This window comes from Prunus dulcis, chromosome 1 (assembly GCF_902201215.1).
Source record: "Prunus dulcis chromosome 1, ALMONDv2, whole genome shotgun sequence".
Taxonomy (NCBI): Eukaryota; Viridiplantae; Streptophyta; class Magnoliopsida; order Rosales; family Rosaceae; genus Prunus; species Prunus dulcis.
In genome coordinates, this window is record NC_047650.1 from 28,753,557 (window position 1) to 28,778,222 (window position 24,666).

Here is a 24,666-nt window from a genome sequence, read left to right on the forward strand (position 1 = left end):
TGAGAATAACAAGTAGAGATCTTATTAAATCTACTGTTACATTACAGGCTACAGCCATGCACTCAAACAAGCACAGCAAAATGCCTCAAGCATAAAGAAGAATTCCCATTAAATCAGATTTAAATACAATGAAAAGGTTTCGATTAACATAAGGAGACAAAAAGGCCTGCTATCCCTAATTCTATAAAGAAACCAGAGCAGCCATGTTACTTAATCAGAACCAACCACCAAAATGAGTTTGGAAGGTCCCTCGACACAATAACATTCATGAAAAAAGAGCAGAGTCAGTCCTCTCTCCCTCTTTCACCCAATCACGAGAACATGACACCGATCTTCTTAGCAAAGTCATCCCCATCTTCATCTTCCATGTATTCCTCTTCACCATCTGCATTTTCACCTTCTTCATAGTTATAGTCACCATCTTCCCCTTGTTCATAATCATAGTCTCCTTCCCTCTGATCTTCAGCTTCAGGTTCCTGGTCCTCCAATGGTTCATCATCAATCATCCCCTCTTCGAGCTCTCCAGCATTATGTCCTTGTGAAGACTGACCATGAGCAATATCAGTTTTTTCATCTTCGGCTCCAACTGCATCTTCGGTTGCATACTTGGGCTCTTCCTTGGCCACAGTAGGCAGACTACTTTTCACCTCTGCGACTGCAAACTCAGAGTCACCTGGATTGCTCACCCTGCTTTCTCTCTGATTATTGCCTTGTTTATTGACAAAAGATTTCCCGCTCCCAGAAGCTGCTGCTTCAGCTTCTCTCTTCCTCTTCAGAATCTCACTAAGAGGCTTTGGCCCTTCAAATGAAATATCGCCTTCCGATTGTTGATAATTATCCATCACATTTTTCCGTTTTCCAAGGTGAGATTGCTCTTTATTTTCTCCATCTTTCCCACCTTTCAGATCTGAAAGACGCTTAGGACGAGAAAAGTCATCACTTCGGTCATCCATTATTTCTCTCCTACTACGATGAGCCCCAAAATTTCTCTCCTCGTTATTATAGTCCTCTACCCTTCCTTTTATTCTGTCTCGAAGCCTTCCTTGTTGGGAGGATATTGGAGCCCTTCTAGGTGACAATCTGCCTCGACTCCTTCCTCTGTCAACTTCCCTTTCTTGGTGCAAATCACCACCATTAACTGGTGGAGACCCGCCCGGAAGCTTTATTCTACCATGAAGACGACTACTAAGAGAGCCCTCATGTGAGGGCAATTGCTGTGAATCCCTACGAGGACGGTTTTTTCGCTCCTCAACATGACCATCTAGTGCATAATCATGGCTGACGATGGATCTCAGACCATTTACCCTCCTGTGCTTGGATAAACGATGTCGCAGATCTAACCCATCAATGTTCTCCGGACTATCAGATTTACGATAACCCCTCCTCTCAAGACGGGCAGGACCCACTAACTGTCTCTCAGATGAAGCCCTGTGCTGGTCCCAAGCATATTGCCCTTGCATGTGATCATAAGGGTCGTAGCCCCGTGGGTCACAAAACCTTTCTCGATCAACATCAGCCATTGAATTGTAATCAGCCGGACGATCCAGATCATATTCATTCACAGAATTCAAGTTCCTCCCCTCATGACCTCTTGTTCTTCCGAATTGATCTTCACCATGGTAGTAATCAGAATCTCCGAGCTCATCATCTACAAGAACATCAAATCCAGGAGAGGACTCCCTCAAGTGCTCATCAGCATCCTTACCGTTTTGGTAACCATGATGGTCTGATACATGAGCCTGAAGTAAATGATTGGCCTGACTTGTAGAGTCTCCATTGCTAACAGGAGGAACACTTGTTGTCTTGTATCTACGAGCCTCGTCATCCAATGCTTTAGTTGATGGCACATTCCTCTCAGTGCTAACTCCATTCCTGACTGGAACAGTTTGAAATTTTGGAGCAGGTTTAGCTTGAGGAGGCACTCCAACTGACTTTGAGGCACTTGCCTGGGGAACCTTCAATTCTTGAGTGCACTTTTGAAGGCCACCAAAAACCTTCTTAAGACTTGAAGGCTCAGTGCCATGGGTAGTTGCTGGTGCCTGTGGAACTTTACTACCAGTCAAAGGATTTGATCCATGCGAGAAGGCACATCTGTCACCCTTTAAACACTGCCCTTTTTGGAAGAAAATACAGGGGACCGCTTGTTTACTTGAGTTATAAGTCACATGCGTCGCAGGCGTCGTAGGTGTTGCCACAGTAAGTGATAGAGGCAAAGAAGGTCCAGCTGAAGTTGCTGCTGGGCTTCCTAACAATCCATCAAGAGGCTGGAGAGGAACAACATGCGGTCAGAAACAATGTCAAATAAATTGATTGGAGGCCTATAGGCAAAAGTAACCTTTTTTTTTTTTTTTTTTGCATAACTTTAAATATGAAACAAGTAAATTTGGACAAAGATAAGAAAACAATACTTACTGGGTGCCGAAACGCGCATTTTAAATTCAGGCAATTACCATTCAACCAGTACCAGCAATCCCTGGGGTTGACCCGAGCATATTCACTGTGGCGATATTCACATTCACTTCCCTGTCAACAGAGTATCAATAAGGTTAACATTGAGATAATCCAACCATTATTTATGGTGTATTAGTAGAGATAAAATATGTGTTTTCCCTTTACATTGAGACACTACTATGTAATAGAGGAAAAGAAAATGCCAAAGGTAACAAGTCAAATACATTGCTAAGTATATCAAGTCATGGTGACAGAGGAAAAAAAAAGGGCCGTGGACATGCTTTATATATACCATTCACACAATTTCAGTACCTACTAAGGCATACATGGTCAAGAACACAAACCCATATCTAGAAATAGCCTAAAGTAGAACCCAAATTCTGTAACAAATTAACTTTTCCCAGCTCAGCAGCAAAAGTAACAGAGACTATCCCGAAGGCTACCAAAAAACCTTAGCATACATCAATTGTGAAAAAAGATTTAATTTTCAGCTGCAGGCACTATATTCTAACATAAATTTGCTTGGGATAAGGTTTCTCATAGATCAACTGAATAAGCCCCTAAAAGAAAGCTCATCAAGATTCCAAGGACTGGAACCCATTAGTGATTTTGACAGAGAAACCTTATCGCATAATTATTCAAGAAACCATAGCCCTCATACTTCTAGCAGCAATTCAATAAAATTAGTCCTCGTTATATACAGATATATTTAAACCTAGGGTTAATTTTTTTTTTTTTTAGGAGAATAGGAAAATCAGAATTACCCAAAGGAACAAATAGTAACCTAGAAAGATCCATCATAAACCCAATTCCAATCCCATCAATTGACATCCAAATATCACGGAGAAAATAATCAATTATAACAATCGTGAAACATTCAAATCTGAAAGCTTATGGCCAGAAATTCCACCACAACTTCCAACCAGCCCAAGATCCCACCAGAAACGAAACAAAAACGAAACTCTAAAACCCTAAAACTGAAAGTAAGGATACCCAGAACAATTTGAATTCAAACAAAGGCCGAACCTTTTTACAGGTGAGAGGCGAGGCCAGAAAGTAGACGCAATCGGTGTTCCTCTTCAAGGCCTCCTCTTCAGCAGTCGTCTCAGGTTGCTGTGGTGGCTTCTGTTGTTGCTGCTGCTGCTGTTGTTGTGGTTGCGGCTGTGGTTGTGCGCCAACTACCATGGCGATTCTTTAATTAAAACTTCCACGGATCGTCTCGGTAGCAGATCGATTCCAAGCAAGGAAGAGAGCGAGAGGGAGAGGGAGAGAGAGAGGCCGATCCAATCTTGAAGAGGAGCCGCCACAAGATGGGCAAGTCTTATAGCGAGAGAGAGAGAGAGAGAGAGAGAGAGAGAACAAGGAAGTGGGTGTATAATATGATGATGAGGATTTAAGCTAAGCCATAGTTTTTCATTTTAAACAAATAAATAAATATATATATAAATATAATTATAAATTAGCAATAAGCTTTTTTTTTTTTTTTTTCTTTTCTCGGAGCAATAGGGTGTTTCTATTGCACGTATTTCTCATCACACGCACACACCCCCCCTCTCTCCCGAAAACAACTTTTTTTTTTTGTCGAGACCTACAAAAAAACACCCCAAAAAGATCTTTGACTTTCCAGTTTTACCCATATATGTTTTCACCTTTTTTTTTTTTTTTTGGGAGTGAAAAGCAATAGGCACTTTCCATTTTTTTAAACTTAGAAAATATATATAAAAACTTAAGCAATTAACTTCTTTTTTCATGTCTTTTATTTTATAGGCTTTTTATTACAAAACGTCTCTGTTTACGAAACTATCAAATTGCATCCTTAAAGTTTTTTTGTATCACTCATAGTCCTTAATGTTAATATGAGTGCTCTTAAATAGTCCATTTGTCAAAAAAACTGTTAAATCCAGGGATATAATCATTAAATCAATCCATTTAGATTCCACCTCTGTTGGAGCCTAGTTTGGAGGTAGTAATATGTGTGAGATCTGCCCAAGAGTTTAATGGTCAGTGCATTTGTCCAAGGGTTGCAAAGTCGGTTCATCGCATTTGTCCAAGGTCTGTATCAACAAAAATTACATTTTAGAGAAAAAGAAACTAGACAAATTGAGATATCATGATCGTAGATGTCTCTGATCATGATGACATTTGGTCTGAAGTTGATCTAGAAATTTAACTTTCAGTGACGAAAAATCTAAAGAACACAGTCGCAGAAAATGTTTAGCCACAAAAAATCTGATGAACATCCGTCGCTAAAAACCTTTGGTGACGAAAAATCTTTAAATTTCTGGGCAAAATAGCAGCTGGGTTTTTTGGAAAAGAAAAGAACTTAGTACATGCTTGCCCTAGTTTTTGCGCCGCCCAAGAGCAACGGAGACACTAGCTAATGGAGGAAGGATCCCCTGGCCCTCCTCCCTTGAATTCTCGACTGGCAAAACGAAGTCGGGGGTCTGAAGCTTGTGAAGTGGACTATGCCAAGACTGCCAACCAGCCTCTGCTACCTGAGCCAATGAAGGACTCTGTACCTGCCCTGTTGGTTAACCCAGCCCCAGGTGGAACGAGCTTCCGAGATAAATTAATGAATCAGGTGAATTTGAGTAAGAATGTGGGTATTTACATAAATTGCTTAGATGATGACTGTGCTGATCTAAATGACGATGAAGATGTGGTCACATCTCATGGGAAGAAGGGGCCAACTATTCACTTCTCTAACCGGGCGATGAACCGAATTTGCAAACCTTGGACAAATGCACCGACCATTAATCTTTTGGGCAGATCTCACACATATCACTACCTCCAAACTAGGCTCCAATAGAGGTGGAATCTAAAGGAATTGATTTGACGATTATATCCCTGAATTTAACAGTTTTTTTTGACAAAGTGACTAATTAAGAGCACCCATATTAACATTAGGGACCATGAGTGATACAAAAAAACTTTAAAGATACAATCTGATAGTTTCGTAAACGTTATGGACGTTTTGTGATAAAAAGCCTATTTTATAAGTACATGATCTTATATTTTATCAATATGAATTAAATATGAATTAAATTTAAGTAAATTTAGGTTTTAGCTACAAAAAAACTTTTACTTTTGAAAAAAGCCAAAGTTTTTTCAAAAAAGACATAAAAACCTCTCAACTTTCTAATTAAAGACATGCAAATGTAAAGGATTCCTTAGGAAATTCAAAAATAAATAAGGGCAATTTTGTCCATTTTGGCTTCTTTTAAAAAATTTCTCTCTCCTTTGGATTTTTCCAAAGACTCCCTTAAATTTATCAGTATAAATTATAAATACTTGCACTCCATATTTATTTAAACCATATTTTATATCAATAGATTTAAAAGTACTTTTATTTGTGCGACCTTTATTTTGGTAAGTGCTTTATGCGACATTGTGACTTCCGTGTGTTGTGTTATTTTATGAGTTGTTGGGCAAGTCTCTCAAGACTCTCACCATGGAAGTCCGGAAGGACATTGTTGTCTGCTGGCATTTGGGAAGCAGTAAATCTTAAACTGTCCTCCCTCCAACCCTGGTGAAAATCGTTCTTTTTCCTTTGATCAGATTCCAAATTCGTCAAACAAGGATGTGAAAGGCCAACATTACCCTTCTCTCCTGGAAAGGACAAATATAAAAATTAAAACATATCCCCTACTTGTAATGCCACAATTCAATGAGGCTTCTACTTTTCATTTTGAATATTGCTGGATGGATCACAAATCAAAGGCCAATGGTCTGCACAACAAAAAGTGCGTTGATACTTACATTGAGTTCTTGCTAACTTTTTTTAAAAGGCTTGGCCAAATCAGGTCTTTAGGTTTTTACATTAGAACTGGAGATGATGGCTGGACATCTTGACATGCTCATGAATATAACGCATGTATGAGCATGGACATATGGGGAAGAACGGAACAAAGGCCTCCACAGTAGGAAGTGATTCGAATTCGAATATCATGAGCACCAACCCCAACAAGAAAACGAGGAAGGGATGCGGCCAGTTCTCCGAATATACTCTGCTTGCTGCTCCGTTTTTGCTGCTTGCTGGTTTCTCTTGGCCTCTGATGCTGCTCGCTTTTCTTGAGCCTTATGCCTCGTAGCAGCTAACTTATTCATAAGCTTACTATGTGCCCGTCCCCTTATCCTTTCAACCTCTACCTGAAAGCAACGATTGTCAGTATCAAGAAACTGCATAATTTCCAATAGGATTCATAGATTAGAAGTTCAAGTTAGCTAACAAGTCTTTGAAGCTGATGATTTTCTATATTTAGTGAGGAAAGCCTGTTACTTTACACTCTTTTTAAGTATTTGAGCAAATCAAATAACCAACCAACATGATATATGTAAAACACAGCCCAAGCAACTCAACCTGTGAGAAGGCTGGCGTTCAACCATTTTTTGTCCTGACAACAACAAAGACCTAAAGAAAGATGGCTACCATACAAAAATAAACTTGAACAATTTTCAAACGCAAAGATGGATTGTATGCCTTATGAGAAGGAGAAACTGAAGTATGAAATAATTAATTTATCAGAAAATTAGAAGGGCATGCCTTCTGATTCCACCTCATAAAAGCTGTTGGGCAAAACAGTATCTGCTGCCTAACAGGATCTCTCACATGTCTGCATTGCATTATGCCACAATGAGCAAGTGCACTGAGACTTTAGGGGATGAAGCTCTAGAGAGTGCATTCTTCATCAGGAGCCACCCTCTTGCAGTTTAGCACGGTCAGTCTTTATGTTCCAGGTAACATTGGGCTATAGTCTTACAATGTTAGATGATCAGTCCCGCCCAGCTGACCTAAATTGGCTATTGTTATGTTGTCTTGCGAGAGTTTGTACGCTACTTTATAGACTTTATATTAAAAAATAATAAAGGGAAATATGCGATTGGGAATAGAGAATGGCTGCCGCAACTTGACTTCTAATAGAAAGCAACTAAAAAGTACCTCAATCTTCCTCATCTCGGCTTCTGTTTTTGCTTTCTGATGGTTTTCCCATGCTTGAATTTTCAACTCTTCCCGTTTGAACCTGGATAATTGCAGTCATGGACACATGATCACTCCACAATTTATAATTACAGAAAAGCCAAAGCATAAATGAAGGGCATGAACTAACCTAGCTATATACTTGGCTTTCTCAGCCTCCTCCCAAGCTGCTGCACGTGTCTCAATAACACTTTTACCCGGTTGTTCTGCTGGTACAGTTCTCATTGACGTAGATGCATCCTTATCCTCCTCTTTGCTAGCCCAGGCAGCAATGTTCATCTTGCCTAGCTGTGTCCCGAGAGCCATTATCTCTCTCCTAGTTTTCATTTGTAACTCCTTTTCAGACAACTCCTTGTTAGCCTCTTGGTCAATCAGAGATGAAGCTGGTGCAGCTCTGCCAGGAGTTGATGGCCTTGAATTAGTAGGACTGCGAATGGGTGTTGTTGCCCCCACAGGAGTTCCAGTCCTGGAGGGTTCTTGGCTAGCAATAGGTGTCATCTCTGTACCCATATCTCTCATTGACACAGACCTTGCTGTTGAAGGGGGAGGAATAAATGTTGTTGTTCCATGCAAGGCTGCAGAAGCATCATGCTGACTAAGATTGACTGCACAAAATCATATGCAAGTGCACAGCTAGTAAGTTTCAAATTTTCATCGAAAGTTCACTGTGTAAAGTATTGTGCATGAAAGTTAATTTAATTGAGAACCAACACACCACCCAGTGCAAAAGAAAAAAATACAAAGAAATTAAAGAATACACAAATTAAATATACCTACGATATAGGCCTGTCTAAGAACCATCAAAGATAAGACTATAAAGGAAGAATAAGTCTGATAAACAAATTACAGAAGCAGTTTTCTTTCTGGTAGGCCTCACTTGACAATATGAAGAAGAGGAGGCACAAAAAAACCTCATCCTTTAAAAGGGTCTACCACTGACAAAAAGGTGTTTTTGTGATTACCAAACAGCTCGCTTGAGTAATACTGATAACAGTGGTCCGATGTATCTGATGTATCTGATGTATCTGAATTATGGTCAAACGGTGGTACGGATTTGCAATAACACAAGAATAAAACCATTGTCTTCAAATCATTTCCCACACCAGACACCAGTAAGGACATGGGCACCTACTCATTTTCTATTAAGTATATATAATGGCTTTTCCTGTTATAAAATGGTATGAATAAAAAATGATGTACCAAATTGACTGAATGTTAAAATGTTCAAGCATTAAATGATAATTCCTACTGAAAATCCAATTCAGTAAAGAAGAAAGACACATTCTTACTTGCTGACTCTCCAACAGAGTTCTCAATCATGAGCACAGGTTTGCCATACGAATCAGCAATGGGATATGGGTCAGACTCCCAACTAACAAACTTCTTCCCCCCACTTTCCATCTTAGCTTGATTTGTGTCTATTCGTTTCGTATCAGGCTCTTCAAAAATGGCTATTTTTTGATCTGGAACTTCAACAACAACCTTTGTGGTCGGTTGTCGACTCCCATAACCAAAGTTACCCACCTTTCTCGATCCAACTCCTTGCCCACCCTGCATTTGAGCCTGCCCCATCTTTGGGCGGTTCCAAGTTGGACTCGCTATCCACTTCTGTGCATCATCCCATTTGGATGGTGCTGGTTTGGAGAAGGGCGCAAGAGGCACTCTTTGTGGGGCACGCTCTGCCTTCTGAAACTCAAATATGGATGAGGACACACACACAGCATCATGCCCACTATCATAATCTAAAGAAGGGTCTTCTTGGTTCCTAACTCTGGAATTGACTGATGTGTTATCCTTCAATCTACGGTCACTAAGCATCTCTGAGCCTACAGAGTCAGCAGCAGTCGAAGTCGAGCATTCAGGAAGGACACTAACAACATCTACATCTTTGCAGTTATCAGAACCGCCACCCCCTGCAAGAATAGATTAACCATCAATCCCGAAGGGTAAGAAAATCAATAATCAATTTCGCCAATTCTTATGAGGTTTTATTACATCGCATTAAATTTATTCTTCCAAAGAAAATAACAAAAATTTCATTTTTTGCAGAACCCAATCGAAATGCCATAGCTTTACGTTTATTTAGGCTAGTACATATGCAACCATTGCTGCTTCAATCGAAGAATAAGATATCTAAGATTCAAATACTGAATGAAGCAAGCAAGTAATCACTAATCAAAAAATAAAAGTAAACCAAAACTCAAAAGAAAAAGAGCTAACCAGCTTCATCAAAGTCAGAAGGTTGAGATCTCAAAGCAAATTTAGATTCAGGATCTTCCTTTTCCTTCCTCTTCTTCTCTACTCCCAGTAGCATAGTCCTCAACTTCCCTGGTGAAAACCCCCCACCGCCCTGCACTTTCAAATAACCAATGAACAATCCAATAATAGCAAGCGTCTGGTACTGGGTCTTTGTGTTTGCACCAAAAAGATGAGAAAGGTGAAAACTTTGATGCAAACTGTGGGTGTAATTCGTGAAATTGACAGATCAAAAAGGTTGGGTTTTTCAGATTTTTTCTTTTGAAAAAAAAAAAAAGAGAGAGAGAGAAGAAAAGGTTGGATTTTGCACACGCTTGAAGCAAGAAAAATAAATAACAACAAACAATATTTGAAAACGATGCGTTGTTTTGTGTATCTATAACAGTAATACATTGGAATGAGAGAAGAGGAGTGAAAAATATAAATCAACACATTGTGTCAAAAAAGAAGAAGAAAATAGAAAGGAACCTGAGGCTTTTGGATCCTTTCGTAATCCATAGAATTTTGCTGTTGATGAGGAACCTACAATGGGAATTTTTCCGTGCACATCATGCAATGCGTTGTATCTGTAACATTTTTACTCAGTCTCTACTCTCTGTATATAGAATAGGCATAGCTCAGGATGCGTGAGTTATTGATTTTTCTTTTTGAGCTTCAAGTTGCAGTCAAGAAGTCACGTTTCAGTCGCGCTCTCTCTCTCTCTCTCTCTCTGAGACTATTTATGTTTACAGACAACGTAGGCATAGGACCCGCAGAAAGTACCTTCTTTAGCTATCTCCACTGTGACTCTGCTTTATTCAGTTTACAGTATATATGGAATATATATATATATATATATATAATGGAAGAAGAAAAGGAAAGAAAAACTGTGTGCCAAAATAAAATATAAGAAGGAAAAAAGTCTCACTAATTCAAGGCCCGAAACTCATTGGATGCCTTTTATAAATTCTGAAATTTTGGCATGGGCTTGTGTCTCTCTCTCTCCATGATCCCAATGCAGAAGATCTGCTACTTTCAAATATCTTGACTGCTTGACATGGGATGGGAGAGCTTTGGCAATGGCAATCCTAAATTATCTTTGGAAATTTTTAATATATACAACATTATTCTGAAATAATTTTGTATAAGTAATCTGTAAACACAGTAAGCAGTAAATTTTTCCAGTAAAAAGGAACCAATTCATATTCAACAAACCAACAGAGACTTTTAACTTCGTAGCTGCATATGCATTGAATATGCAAACATTCTTTCCTTTTAGATGACAAGCGACACAGACTATCATCAGTATTGAGGGAGAGAGACCCACAGACATCCATTTGGCTCCTCCTACCCCTTTGACCGTTCAAACTTCAAACCCATCAGATTCCAGATTAGTTTAGACGTGGAGCCCAATACTTTGTTTATTCATTTGGTGGACAAAGATTATTTTGGATCTAAAGTTTTATTTTAGTGAAACTTTTCCTTTAAATATTACATATCAAATCCAAATTTTTATTGTAATAATGATTGGGACGTTTCACCCAAAAAAAAAAAAATTAAAAATATTGCAGTCGATCTGATTATGCATATGGTTCGGTCTTGTTGAATGTGACAATTTCCTACTTGTTAATGTAAAAATACTTTCTTGTAACGGAAATAGCAAAACAGTATTATTCCCATTACATGTAAGTTTTAAAAAAAAATGACATTTCGAACACTTAGAGGAGAGAAAACAACATCAACATCACCAGATTTAGTAACTTTGGATGATGAATTGTTTTATTTTAAAATCTTGCATGGCATAATCATGTTCCAACTTTTATACTTTGAAATGATGCATCTGTGGTCTACTATTGTCCATTTCGCACCAATGTTAACCTAAATGTGCCCATGTAGAGGCACTTAGCTTCAATTATGCTTCGCACTTGTAATGAATCTTAGACACCTTTATGTCGATTCTTACCGAAAAGGCCTTGAAAATCCACATTTTAATTTATTATCGAGTCCATGCAATTCTTCAATATATTGATTATGTTTGATTATTGAAATTGGATTGAATTCTAAGATAGAATTGGATTGCATTGGATTATGTTGTATTTGAAATGGTAACATTAATGAGTATGAAATGTGTTATTGCCAATGGATTTTAACTATTGTTGACATGCATGTTATTACAATCCAACTTAATTCCAACCTTTTGGTAGGATTCATAATCCTACTCCATTTGATTCTAATAAGATTACATATAATCCAACCCATGTTTGATTTAGGATTAGTAATCCTGTCCAACAAGGTAATCAAACTAATGTAATGCTTTTGATTATCAATACATCGTTTCATTTAGAAAGGAAAAAAAAAAAAAAAAAGGCTCTAAATGGATAAGAATCAATAGATATTAAATGGCTTTGTTGATGGAGGTGTCATGTTCGCAAGTGTGTTTCCTGTTTCGGGAGAATGAGCGGAGGAGTCACACGTGTAAATAAATATGAACCCAATACAAGAGGGATAAGGACCAATTAACCAAAGTTCAAGAGGCAGCCCATAAATGTTCAAAGCCCAACAGAACAGTACTCCGATTCGGGCTCTCCTATTTTTGCCGGCTCTTTTGGAATTTCCAATTTCGCGGAAAAAAAAGAAAAGAAAAAAAGAAAAACCGAAGGCGATTCAATTTAAATTTAGTTTGGATTTGATTGTTTCTTTCTTTCTTCTTCGCTTTCTCGCGGGGCAACTCCAATCTAATTTCTTCCTCAAATCTCCAAACAAACTGTGTTGGCTTCATCACCAGGAATCGGAAAGTTCCCGTTTTATAATTGTATAATTCCATTATCCAGAATAATACCAATAAATAGAAAAAATAAAAATAAAAAACGAAGAAATTGGTGGAATTTGGGATGGGGCACGGCGGCGGCGGTAGCAGCGTGGGGCTGGTTCAGTCGGCGGTGAAAGCTTACAATCTTAGAGACGCGTCCAATTGGTGGCATGACGTCAATGATTCTCCTCTTTGGCAAGACCGTATATTTCACGCTCTCGCTCTTCTATACGGTCTCGTCGCCATCGTTGCCCTGGTATTTGTATCTTTCTCTATATGCGTCTCCATCTCTTTCTCTATGTATTTCTTTATCAATTTCTATACGAGTAGCATGTAGGTGCCAATTTTGATTTGTTTAGCTGAATTCTAAATCTCGCATACTAGGATTTTTTTAGCTTTCGTTTGGTTGCTTGTAAAATGAAGGAAAGATACAGTACTTTTGAGTTGCTTCGAAGATTAATTTAATGGTTAATGTAGAAATTTGATGAAGATTTATACGTTATTTTAATAACTATTCAATACTAGGTTCAATTGATTCGTATACAATTGAGAGTGCCGGAGTACGGTTGGACCACACAGAAGGTCTTCCACTTTCTCAATTTTGTTGTCAATGCAGGTTTGTGCGTTTCTCAAGTTTTATTTTTCTTAATTTTATTTATCGTGGTTGGTTCATTTTCAGGATTCTAATAGTGTTCTTGATGTGTGTTGGGTTGGGTGTAAGTTTTGATTTATTTTTTCTCTTTTTTATTCTTGTAGTTCGAGCAGCAGTGTTTATTTTCCGCCGGCAAGTGCAGAAGCTGCATCCAGAGGTTGAAATTGATAGTTGGCGTCTTTTTCTTAAATTAATTTGTTCTTAGTAACTGCTAACTGAAGTATTTCTTTTTTTGCTTTCCAGATTGTCAAACATATCTTGCTTGATATGCCAAGTCTTGCTTTCTTCACAACTTACGCACTCTTGGTTCTGTTCTGGGCAGAAATTTACTATCAGGTTATATTTCATTCAAACTACTTGCGGGTGGGTAGTGGTTGGACTAAGGTGGTTTCATTCTGACCCTTACTGTGTACATTGAACAGGCACGTGCTGTTTCTACAGATGGACTGAGGCCAAGCTTCTTTACTATTAATGCTGTGGTTTATGTAATTCAGGTGAAATTTCTGTTCCACTGTTTGACTTTAAGTCCTGCCAAAAGGAGCTTTTGGAGTAGGAGTCTTCTACATGGAAGCAAGTCATGGTTTCTAAATAGCGCATTACAATAATCTTGTTTCCAGCTTATTTTGTTTTCCACCATATTTTTTAATTGTTTCTCTCAATTCATGTACATGTAGAATTTTTTGATTATATGGCAGCAACTTTTGAAAAATATCAAAGATAATTTAGCAGGTGTATCAAGTAACAATGATTGTGAGAGAGTCATTTAGGGACCCTGTAAACAATGCAGTTGAATGGTTTTTGAAGGAACTTTCCATATATGAACACAAGATCTCTTTCAGGAATACGGCTCTTAAAAACCTTTTGTTGGTGTATATTAATGAGATATAGATGTAACCAGATGTCAATTGAGAAGTCAAAACTGATAGATCTGTTCGATGGGGTCAAGGGCCAAGGTTCTTAAGAAAAGAGTTTGAAAAGGAGTGGTAGGCTAGGGTTATAGAATTTGTTTATGCTTTGACCTACAGTTGATTGGAAGCACCAAAGGGGTTTAGCGAGTTGTTTATTAGATATTATAAAATGCAAGAAAGTAGATAAAAGGTAATGGGGTGATGGCTTTGTTAGGTGCCCACAATTGTTTGTTTATGCTTTGACCCATAGTTGGCTGGAAGCATCCAAGGGGTTTAGTGAGGTTTATTAGTAGGGATGGCAATTTTCCCCGCGGGTAAGGGTCTTCGCGGGGATTCGACCCTAATGGGTCGGGTATGAAGGACAAAAAAGGGGTATGGGGATGGGTACGGGGAATTTTTTGGGTATGGTGTTCGGGGAGGGGCGGGGATGGTATTTTAATTCCCAACCCGAACCCTCCCCGTTTAGAATATATATATATATATACTATTAAAGTGATTGTCCCGACTAAGTTTTATATTTTATATTATTATATTATATACTTATATAATTTATACAAATCTTAAGCCACACTACTTATTTATTTAGTTAACTTCCAATACATATATAAACATTCTTATATTGTCTTATAAGTATATATCATATATATTCATTATCTTGAATTAGTACCTTTTTTTCTTTCAAAAAAGTAGTTATATATTGGTTTTTTTCTTCCGTAATGGGGCGGGTCGGGGAACCCATTCCCCAATGAAGGTGGGGATGGGGAATCCCCGATATGAATATTGCGGGTATGAAGGCGGGGATGGGGGAAAAAAGCTTAACGGGGATGGGGATGGGAATGTCATACCCACCCTCGATTCGACCCATTGCCATCCCTATTTATTAGATATTATTAAATGTGAGGAAGTGATGGAAGGCAATGGGTTGATGGTTTTGTTTAAATGTCATGCTGGATGGGAATATCACGATGCAACTCATTTCTTCCTGATAATTAGGTTTACGATTAGGCCCATATCTATCCATTGTATTCCCTTTAGTGCATTGAGGGACTTAAAGAATGGGATGTTTAAAAATAGCTTCAATGAGGTGTCTTCCCTCTTCATCCTGCAAGTATATGGGAAAGCACGTGATAGAAACGAGAAAAGGGAAAAAGCAGCGTGGGATTATTTCTGTTTGTCAATCTACTATTTGACATGTTATATAATGCTATAATTGCAAGAAAGACTGCTCCTATATGCACGTGCATGTTATTTGGAATTGGCTTGTCCTCGCGGTTGTCATTGATTAAGTCCTTAAATCAGTGTCTTCAGATTCTAATATTATTTCACCAGACCTTAAAATTATTTTGGAAGATGAAAAATTGTTCTGAATCATGATGTATTTTTATTTTCCATAATGGGAAAAGAAAAATGAGGTAGAAGCTCTTTCCATTCCCTCTCTTTTTCTATATTTGCATATTTTAGAATGGAATAATTGCATGTGCAATTGCAGACACAACTATGGCCATGTTAACTCACGTGTCTTTCAACTGTTGTTGGGACTGAGTCCAAACTAATCTCCTACTCACCTATTTGCATGAAATCCATGCTTAACAACAGATATTCTGATCTCCAAACAAAGTCTCGCTAGGTTCAGCTCTTTGTTGGCCACTCATCATACCCAAATAGTTTAGAAGAGTTTTCTGCTCATTTCCACCTTTATATTAATTAAATTGAAAATTTAGAAATATAGAAAAATATTGGTCTTGACTGAATTCAAAATTTTAGAAATTATAGCAAAAGTTGGGAGATTGTTTCACTGGAAACATGGAGAGAGGGGTGCCTGTTTGAAGTAGGATCATTGACTACTTGTTGGCTCTTCAATTATAGTTGATATGGTCCAGATTACACTTAGGGCTCGTTTTGGGAGTGATTTTGGATACACCAATAATTTCTTCTCCATTTAATCACTTTATGTGATTTTAGGTGGTTTTATGGAGAAGCACCTTCTCCCCAGAATCGCTTAAAATCGCATAAAGTGATTATATGGAGAAGCATGTGGGAGGTGCTTCTCCCCAAAAGTGATTCTGGCCATCCGAGAATCACTCCCAAACAAGCCCTTATTGTAGTACAAATATGTAGTGCACTCTGCACAGTTGTATGTATATTGCTAAGTTTACTTGTTACATTTTGGGAATAATAGCAATACCATTGAATCATCTTTAATTTTTTCGATTTAATTGTTACAGATTGCTATGTGGTTGATATTATGGTGGAAGCCTATACCAGTTCTGCTCATCTTATCTAAGATGTTCTTTGCAGGTATTTATTTTCTAATCACATATAGTTTTGAAGATTGTTTGTTTATCTCAATGATCTGTTATTCTAAGACATATGTTCCTGCAGGTGTGTCCTTATTTGCAGCCGTTGGGTTTCTTCTATATGGCGGAAGGTAATCGCTCTGCATTTGGTTGTCTGCTGCATTGTCTGACATATGAAACATCTAGCCTTGCAAAGTTGCAATGTGGCGTGTAAAAAGAAACTCTTACAAAAGCACAAATTGGAATTTAGTTGCCTTCACATAAGTTTACTGGTTGAATCGAATTATACTGTGTTTGGTTCTAAATGATAGACATCGGACATTAGAAGCTCTAAGACAAGAGGAGACTGTGGACGAAGTTCAATCGGCATAATGGTCTTATACGTCTTTTAGCCCAGAAGAGCAAATAATTGAAACAAATGAACACAATAGAGAGTCTTCTTGAAAAATTGTAGTTTCTTTGATGCATCATATTTAATTATGTGTAACTATGTATCGTGCCTCTTGTTTTACTTATGTGTAGCTGTCACTGAATTTTGGGTGTAGTTGAACAAATGGTTCTTATTCTCTCTCTCTCTCTCTCCCCTCAAATAGTGTTAAGATAAGTAGGTCTTTCATGGTGCTTGTGAGTGATGAATGTTTAATTTTTATGGGTACCTGTAAGATGGTAGACTGCTGAGACGCCTGTTTCACCTTCTCCCTTTCTGTAATGGAATGTCATTGCCTTTCTGAAGTTATGCATGCATGTGTGCTACAGCTAATCTCACTATGCGAAAATCACGCATAAAGTATGAATTCTGTAGCAGTAAGCATGGCTGTGGCATGTGTGCTTCTCAGAGAATTTTTTTGGAAATATAACTCCTTTCCACTGGTTATTTGGTGTGTATGTTATATTTCTGATTGCAACATATCTCCTGCCAAATAATATGATACTTCTTTTTACAGGCTTGACATGTATGTATAAATGTAATTTTGACATAAAACTTACTTTATGGGCAATCTTCTAAGGTAGTCTCTGCTGTTTTTTCTGGCAGACTCTTCTTGATGTTGCAGCGATTTCCTGTAGAATCAAAAGGACGACGTAAGAAGCTGCAGGAGGTAAACACTTCAAAAAGTTTTTCTTAAGCACCCATAAGTTTTCATCTTTAGATGTACTTATTTTCCCTTTTTTGTGTTTTTGGCGTTGACAGGTTGGCTATGTGACAACCATATGTTTTACATGTTTCCTTGTCAGATGCATAATGGTGAGTCTGCTTGAATGTTTTTGGAGTAAGCCTACTACTAGTACTACTTGAACTTGAGGAAGTAGGTCAAAGTTTTAAACAATCAAAACTACATGGATAGACTGTTTTAGTTTTCCATATAATATGTGTGTCAAGCATACAACCATATAATTTACATTGGATGTTGTACCAACTGTCATCAAATTTGCTAAGGGTGTTCATTTTGCTCAACGAATGGTAATAGCTGAATTGTCGCACCTGATTTATTAATTCCTCACTTAAGCTTCTATGGTTCTTATATTGTGCTACAGATGTGCTTCAATGCATTTGATAAAGCAGCAGATCTTGATGTTTTGAATCACCCAATTCTAAACTTTATATATTACCTGGTAAGCATTTGGTTTATATTTTTTGCTTGGCTAAAGTAACTTTATTGGTCCATTAAGCAGCCTCATTGGAGTTTGAAGTTTGGTCGTTGAAATTTTCCTTCCCATTTCTTGTAGTTGGTGGAGATATTGCCTTCTTCTTTGGTCCTTTTCATTTTGAGGAAGTTGCCTCCAAAGCGCGGGATCACACAATATCACCCTATTCGCTGAGGATGGAGAACATTTGATGAAAGAATACCAAGAATGGTCTTACAAATACGTGAAGTTTGAGATGCTTATCTACCCTCCATGGAAAACGAAATGTTGGTTAGAGAGGGAAAAGTTGACCATTGTGTGCTTTGAGGAACAGCTTTATTGGATTCTGAGTGTTTGTTCTCAGCAGGGGGTGGTAGATTTGTTGAAAAGAAATGACCTTTAAAGGATTGTCAAATGTGTTAGTATCGTGGTCTTTTATTTTGAGTGTGTTGAATCATACGACTGGTGCTTTGTTGTTTTAACAGTCTTGAGCATTCCATGAATAGGAAAAGGGGACCCCAAAAAATGTGATTTCTGTATGATTGCTGTCACGTATTCTGGGTGGGTATTTTGGGGAGATTGTGTGAAGAAAACTTGCACTCTTTGATAGTTTTGTCTTCAATACGGTATTTACATGTGATTGCAGTCATCTGTTGTACTATAAAAATGACAATCTTGTGAATTGTGGTGTTGTGTCTGATATATATCCATGCCTTGCCAAATATCATTTCATTTCATGTCATGTCATGTATGAACAATGCCATATATTCATGGAGTAAACAGCAGAAATTAGGAATCAATTATGTAAAATTTGCTGGAAATAACTTGATATGGGAAATTGCTCTGTGATAGTTTTGTTTACAACATGGTGTGTACCTGTTCCGAGACTCTGCCTGCTTCGCTTCATGGCTGAAACTTGCGGTCGTCTTCAACGCCATCTAGAGTCCGGCCTTTTGGCAGGGAAGTTTGCACCTGGAAGTTGGAACTCTGAGGTGATGAGATAGGTTTACCATCTGGTTGAACAAGAATGGAAATGAAGGTGTTAAGAAAATGGATTGTATTCAATTGATTAGGGTGGTTCAGATGGTTGACTATATGTGATGGAAGCCATTGATTTCACCCTCCCTCCCTCTACTGGTCGTCTGTGTCAACCGCCATATTGAATGGTAGGTTTTACCACTGATTGTTCAAGTGGGTTTTGAATGGTAGGTAATGTCCAACTCCAAGTAAGAAAAAGAGAGACTAATGAAATTCGTGCGTGGTTCTAAAGCTTGGATTACTTGCGAAATTAGTTTAAGTTACTACTCACTTGGGTTTGAGTGTTTATGTAGCCAAGGGGGCTTAGTGTAAAAGTTCTGAAATTTTTCTACAAAGAAAATAATGCTAAAAAGATAGAAAGATAGTACTTTCATTCATAATTCATAACAAAACCAATAATACAAGTTACAATTGTCCACGACGAGTTTTCATATTCTGAAAACGTTGCATTATAATTTCGTTATCAATACAAGCAAAAACATCTCTCTCAATGTAAGCAATCAAGCTATCATTCAACCATTGATCTCCCATTCTGTTGCGAAGTGGATTTTTAATAATATTCATAGCGATGAAAATATGTATACATGCATTCCTTTCTCCACCATTTTTTCCGCAAGACTACTAATCCCTTCCAATTGAGAAAAATCACTACTCGAACGCATATGATGAACATAAACACCAAGTTGATCTTCAAGCATCAATAAGTCTCTATCCGAAAAATCATAAGGATAAAATTGAGCAAGACGAACTAGCTTTCGTTTGTCAAAAGCCACAAAGTTATTTTTTGGACTCAAGCATGCCAAACAAGTAAGTAACTCAGTACTTACCTCGTTGAAGCGATCATTTAACTCCGCAAGTTGCCCATCAATTACATGAATAAAGATCTCCACACGATAACGATGATAATTTGTCTTCATTGGAGCATTACGCCGTGATCTCCCTGGAATTACATATTCCTCATCCATGGTAGGAACTATAATATCATGTTTGTAACAAAACGAGGATGCTTGCTCAACCAATTCTTCAAACTCATTATCCCTCATCAACTGCAGGTTTTCCTTGCATGTTTTCACTAAATTCATTGCACTCACAATGTCTTGATCTTTCTTTTGCAATGCTAGAGACAAAGTGTTTGTTATTCCCAATATAGCTTTCATTACAAATAAGTGAAACACAAACTCAAAAGATTGTATTTCTCTCCATAACTTATAGGCTTCACCCGAACTATCATTAGGATTATCATCAACAATCATTTGAAGCACATTCACCACAGATGGGAACATAGAAATGATACTAATCAACGTACCATAATGTGAGTTCCATCGTGTATCGCCGGCACGTTTGAGAGTCCTTTCTTGATTTAAGCCCCGCCCCGTTATAAGACAATCATCTTCAAAAGCTCTCACAAGCTCTTCTTGGTATTGTGCTCTAAGTGCATCGCGACGCTTACAAGATGCTCCAACAACATTAACCAAACTATTAGCCGTTGTGAAAAAAGAGTTGACATCAATGTTTTTCTTTGCTACCGCAACAAGAGCTAGTTGAAGTTGATGAGCAAAGCAATGAACATAAAATGCACAAGGTTGTTCTCTCAAAATCTTTGTCTTAAGGCCATTGAACTCACCTCTCATATTACTAGCTCCATCATAACCTTGTCCTCGTAGCTTGGAAAAGCTCAAATTCGCGGAAGAAAAGAATTCATCAATTGCTTCCTTTAGTGCACTTGAAGTAGTGTCGGTTACATGTTGAACCCCCACAAACCTTTCAATTATTTGTCCTTTGTCATTCACATAACGCAACCCCATCGCCATTTGCTCCTTTATTGAAACATCACGTGCTTCATCCACCATTATTGAAAAATATCTATCTTTTACATCACTCAAGATAAGATCAATGGTTTCTTTAGCACAAGAATTGACAAGATCTTTTTGAATTGAAGGAGCTATTAACTTTAAATTTCCCGGAGCATTTTCCAACACAACGGCCTTAACTTTTTCATCATGATCCGCAAGAAATTGCAAGAGCTCTAAATAATTCCCTTTATTACTTGATTGTGCACTTTCATCATGACCACGAAAAGAAAGCCCTTGCCGCAACAAATACCTAGTGCACTTAAGTGATGCATTCAAGCAAGTGCGATAAGCCGTGCAAGCTTGGCTTGTTTGTTTGATCACAATTGTTTCAATGTGTGTAGTTTGATGCATCAAATTGTAAGCAACTTCTCTAGCTTGGTTGTGAACACTACCAACCGGTCCAACATGAAGGTTAAATCTTTCTTTCGCCTTCTTCCAATTATTGAAGCCTACCCCAATGAATGCATCACCACCCACTTGATCAAAATTAGATTTGAAGAGATAACAATGAAGACAAAACGCAGCATCTTTAGCAATACTATATTCCAACCAATCATGATCATCAAACCAATGAGCAATGAAGCGTCTATTAATTCCTGATTGATTAGTTTGTGGGAATTTATAACTTCTAGGTTGACAAGGTCCCTTTTGTAGATATGCTCTTCGGATCTCATCCCGAATATTAGGACTATAATCCGCCATTCGAGTTCTTAGTCCAGGGTCTGCTTGAAGATTAGCTAAGATCTCATCTACTTCAATTGGTCTTGCATTTGAACTACCCGGATTAGACAGAGAAGAACTATCCGTAGATAATTTTCTTTTAAAGAATCGTTCCATAAATCTACAAATCAATTAATTCAATCAATCATTAATTTTTATCCAAATTATCATATGAATATGAAAATTTCAATAACCCACTCTCAATATTCAATATACTCCCTAAACCCATATCAATCAATATTCAATATACCAAATTATCATATCAAATAGCAATCAATATTCAATATACTCAATCAATTCATATTATCAATCAAGCATAAACTCAATCAATCTACATTAATATGATTATCACTATGATTCATATCCATAAATTTAATTACATAAAAAAAAAAATATCAATATGATTCATATCCATAAATTTCAAGCATAAACTCAATCAAGCATAAACTCAATCAATCAATATGATTCATATCCATAAATTTCATTACATAAAAAAAAAAAATCAATATCAACAATATATATTATCACTATAATTATTAATATAAAATTTTCCATGCTTACTTGTAGTTGAAAAAATGGGCGGCGGACGGCGGTAGAAGGTGGTGGTGATCGGCACTGGGCCACCGGCGAAGAGTTGATGGAGGTTGTCGAAGGTTGGGAGGTTAGGAGAGGTTAGGGTTTGAGAGGATGGGAAGAGGAGCTGTGGAATTGGGAATGAAAGGTTTGGAGGCAGAGTTGAATGAATCTGTGCTGTGCTGTGCTGTTATCTGTTTTTATTTATTTATTTATTTATTATTTTTAAACATGGCCCAAAACGACGTCGTTTTGAGGCCAGGTCAATTAAAAAAAATTTGATTGAGCCTTGGACCAAACGACGTCGTTTGGCAAGGCTCGTTTTAAAAAAAAATACGCGCAGCGCGCGCGCAAGGTGCAGCGCAGCTGCGCAGCAAACATCACAAATCGTTTGGGACTTTCGTCGAGCACTTTGTGTGCATACAAGGGGGCTTCCAGCAGCTGTCCAAGGGGGCTTTCATGGAATCCCTTGCCAAATTTCCAGCCTTCCAAGGGGTCGTCCGACCCCTCTTGTCCCAATGTGCATCCGCCTCTGGCCTTGATCTCTGCATGATAACGGATGATTTTCTCTGTTTTCCCCCAAAAACTCCTTTTAAAAAACAAAGGTGGTTAACTTAGAAGATTTTACTTTTGTGTGTTTTTGGACTGAGTTGAGTTAGGAGATTACTGAGACTCTAAACTCAGATTAACTTGTGAATAAGTAAAGTTACTTGGGTCTGCTGTTCTTTCTTTCTAAATGTATTTTTTCTCCCCATCTTACATTTTTGGGTTTTTAGGTTTAACGGTCCTTTAATTTTGACCCGATTCGTATTTTAGTATTTTAATTTCTAAAAAGTAAATTTAGGTTTTAGCCATAAAAAACTTTCATTTTTGGAAAAAGCAAAAGCTTTTTCAAAAAAGACAGAAAAATCTCTCAACTTTCAAACCAAAGGCATGCAAATGTAAAGGATTTCTTAGGAAATCCAAAAATAAATAAGGGCATTTTTGTCCATTTTGGCTTCTTTTAAAAAATTTCTCTCATTTGGCATTTTCCAAAGTCACTTCACTTTCAATTGCATTATTGGTCCTGCTGTCAGTTATGATCTTTTTCGTTAAATACAGGGGTAAAATGGTATTTTATGATGTTTTTAGTTCCCGCCATTCTGAAAACCCATCTTCCCTTCCACCCTCCCCTGTAAACCACCCCTCTCTCCCCTAACCCACGCTCCCCCCTCATTGCACAGCAACCCACCACCCCTATCTGCCGCATCCCCCTCCCCACCCCTCCCCACCTGAACTCCTCACCCCTCACCCAACTCGACCTCTTCCCCTTTCAGATCCAAGCTCACCATTTCACCTCACCGATCACTCACTCCAGCCACAACCCACCCACACCCCCTTCATCTCCCATTTACCCTTATTAGGGCATAGAAATAACCAAATCTGAGATGAAATTCACGGAAAAAAAAAAAAGAGATAATCCAAAGCTTCATAATGGAAAAAGATGCTAAGATGTGGAGAAAAATCCAAGAAATCAAGAATGTTGAAAGAACGAAAAAGATCTTGTGATTTCGTGGTTCAGACCTAAAAAAAAAAAAGTGATTTCGTGGTTGCATTCTCTACTTCAGATTTATTAGTTTTTTATAATGGTCTGTCATTTTTATTATTTTTAAAAATAATTATTTTTATCTAAATACATGTGTTATCTTGTTAGTAGGCCACATCATCCTTTAAGGAGAGACAAGTAATTTTCATTTTTAACTCTCATAGTACACCATAATTTATGCACATGCTTAAAATTTACAGAAAAAATTAACAAAATCGACGTCAGACCACCAATGCAATGAAAAGTGAAATTAAAAGACCACAAAAATTATTTTAAAAATTAAAAGACCAAGATACAAATTAAGTCAAAATTCAATAACCAGTGCACTCAAAAACCCTACATTTTTCAACAACCGATCCAATTCCAAACCGATGGGTATTTGATCGCTTGCTCCCTATCTTACATTTTACCAAAATTAGATTATATGTTATGTTACTGCTAACATATTTTTGTGCCAATCCCGTAAATACAGAAATTTCTAATCATGATTCAAACATTTTCCAGAATTTTTTTTTTTTTTTAAAAAAGGTCAAACTATTATCATATTATATTCTAAAAAAGAAAAATAATGAAGTAGCCGATATAATTGTTGCCAAAATAAATTAAATGCCTTGTGCGGTGGGAAAGAGCCAACGCGCACCGTTTTAAGGTCGTGAGTGAGTCAAGAAGTGTTTGTTGTCTAGAAGATGCAACGTCATTAGGGCCCCACTCATTTGGCCTCCTTCTTTATATCAAACCCGTCCACGACACTAAGCTGACTCAGCATCTACATGGAGATCAAATCCTCGGTGACGCAATATATAAAAGATAATCATCCTGGATATCTTGTTTTCTCCACCAAAAAAAAAAACAAATTAAGAGAGAAAAAAGAAAAAGAAAAAAAAAAAAAGCCGATTTGGTTGACAGCTAATTAATTGGTGGTTACGCGCCTATTTGCATGGCAA

General features: G+C 37.7%; 4 protein-coding genes and 1 long non-coding RNA gene across 6 annotated transcripts; 1 reads left to right on the top strand and 4 right to left on the bottom strand.

Annotated features, from left to right (window-relative positions):
• On the bottom strand, positions 1-3,828 carry LOC117635519 (zinc finger CCCH domain-containing protein 17). The gene is made up of 3 exons (XM_034369826.1): positions 3,478-3,828; positions 2,413-2,523; positions 1-2,264 (listed from the first exon to the last, which is right to left on the bottom strand). Exons 1-3 carry the CDS (start codon positions 3,634-3,636, stop codon positions 312-314), a joined length of 2,223 nt encoding a protein of 740 aa, XP_034225717.1. The 5' UTR covers positions 3,637-3,828; the 3' UTR covers positions 1-311.
• Positions 3,829-6,097: 2,269 nt separating this feature from the next.
• Positions 6,098-10,439, bottom strand: LOC117635530. 2 transcript variants are annotated; one of them, XM_034369836.1, is made up of 6 exons: positions 10,154-10,424; positions 9,650-9,779; positions 8,719-9,342; positions 7,560-8,034; positions 7,391-7,472; positions 6,098-6,600 (listed from the first exon to the last, which is right to left on the bottom strand). In XM_034369836.1, the coding sequence occupies exons 1-6, from the start codon at positions 10,181-10,183 to the stop codon at positions 6,397-6,399; spliced, it is 1,545 nt and encodes a 514-aa protein (XP_034225727.1). In that variant the 5' UTR covers positions 10,184-10,424; the 3' UTR covers positions 6,098-6,396. The 2 variants fall into 2 exon arrangements, with proteins under 2 accessions (XP_034225727.1, XP_034225732.1); XM_034369841.1 differs by lacking the exon at positions 6,098-6,600 and adding an exon at positions 6,607-7,242 and having other exon boundaries at positions 10,154-10,439.
• A 1,780-nt stretch (positions 10,440-12,219) lies between these two features.
• On the top strand, positions 12,220-18,655 carry LOC117635545 (protein TOM THREE HOMOLOG 1). Its single transcript, XM_034369849.1, has 11 exons — positions 12,220-12,729; positions 12,999-13,089; positions 13,230-13,282; positions 13,369-13,461; positions 13,548-13,619; positions 16,259-16,331; positions 16,416-16,461; positions 17,364-17,427; positions 17,520-17,573; positions 17,864-17,941; positions 18,056-18,655. The coding sequence occupies exons 1-11, from the start codon at positions 12,556-12,558 to the stop codon at positions 18,146-18,148; spliced, it is 891 nt and encodes a 296-aa protein (XP_034225740.1). The 5' UTR covers positions 12,220-12,555; the 3' UTR covers positions 18,149-18,655.
• LOC117635555 lies at positions 16,299-19,048 on the bottom strand. The gene is made up of 3 exons (XR_004586898.1): positions 18,830-19,048; positions 17,318-17,389; positions 16,299-17,243 (listed from the first exon to the last, which is right to left on the bottom strand). It is a non-coding gene; the product is annotated as an uncharacterized LOC117635555 (long non-coding RNA).
• Positions 19,049-19,551: 503 nt separating this feature from the next.
• On the bottom strand, positions 19,552-21,681 carry LOC117617797 (zinc finger MYM-type protein 1-like). Its single transcript, XM_034347361.1, has 2 exons — positions 20,616-21,681; positions 19,552-20,528 (listed from the first exon to the last, which is right to left on the bottom strand). The coding sequence occupies exons 1-2, from the start codon at positions 21,679-21,681 to the stop codon at positions 19,552-19,554; spliced, it is 2,043 nt and encodes a 680-aa protein (XP_034203252.1).
• Between the last annotated feature and the right edge of the window lie 2,985 nt (positions 21,682-24,666).

Excerpts from the sequence above, each read along its gene's own strand:
- LOC117635519 (XM_034369826.1), bottom strand. The coding sequence starts at position 3,636 with ATGGTAGTTGGCGCACAACCACAGCCGCAACCACAACAACAGCAGCAG. Across the intron at positions 2,524-3,477 it reads CGCCTCTCACCTGTAAAAAG|GGAAGTGAATGTGAATATCG; the intron begins GTTCGGCCTTTG and ends CTCTGTTGACAG. Across the intron at positions 2,265-2,412 it reads AATGCGCGTTTCGGCACCCA|CCTCTTGATGGATTGTTAGG; the intron begins GTAAGTATTGTT and ends GTTCCTCTCCAG.
- LOC117635530 (XM_034369836.1), bottom strand. The coding sequence starts at position 10,183 with ATGGATTACGAAAGGATCCAAAAGCCTCAG. Across the intron at positions 9,343-9,649 it reads TTCTGACTTTGATGAAGCTG|GGGGTGGCGGTTCTGATAAC; the intron begins GTTAGCTCTTTT and ends CTATTCTTGCAG. Across the intron at positions 8,035-8,718 it reads CTCTGTTGGAGAGTCAGCAA|TCAATCTTAGTCAGCATGAT; the intron begins GTAAGAATGTGT and ends GATTTTGTGCAG.
- LOC117617797 (XM_034347361.1), bottom strand. The coding sequence starts at position 21,681 with ATGGAACGATTCTTTAAAAGAAAATTATCTACGGATAGTTCTTCTCTG. Across the intron at positions 20,529-20,615 it reads TGGAGCTAGTAATATGAGAG|CTCTTGTTGCGGTAGCAAAG; the intron begins GTGAGTTCAATG and ends AACTTCAACTAG.
- LOC117635545 (XM_034369849.1), top strand. The coding sequence starts at position 12,556 with ATGGGGCACGGCGGCGGCGGTAGCAGCGTGGGGCTGGTTCAGTCGGCG. Across the intron at positions 12,730-12,998 it reads TCGTCGCCATCGTTGCCCTG|GTTCAATTGATTCGTATACA; the intron begins GTATTTGTATCT and ends ATTCAATACTAG. Across the intron at positions 17,942-18,055 it reads TAAACTTTATATATTACCTG|TTGGTGGAGATATTGCCTTC; the intron begins GTAAGCATTTGG and ends CATTTCTTGTAG.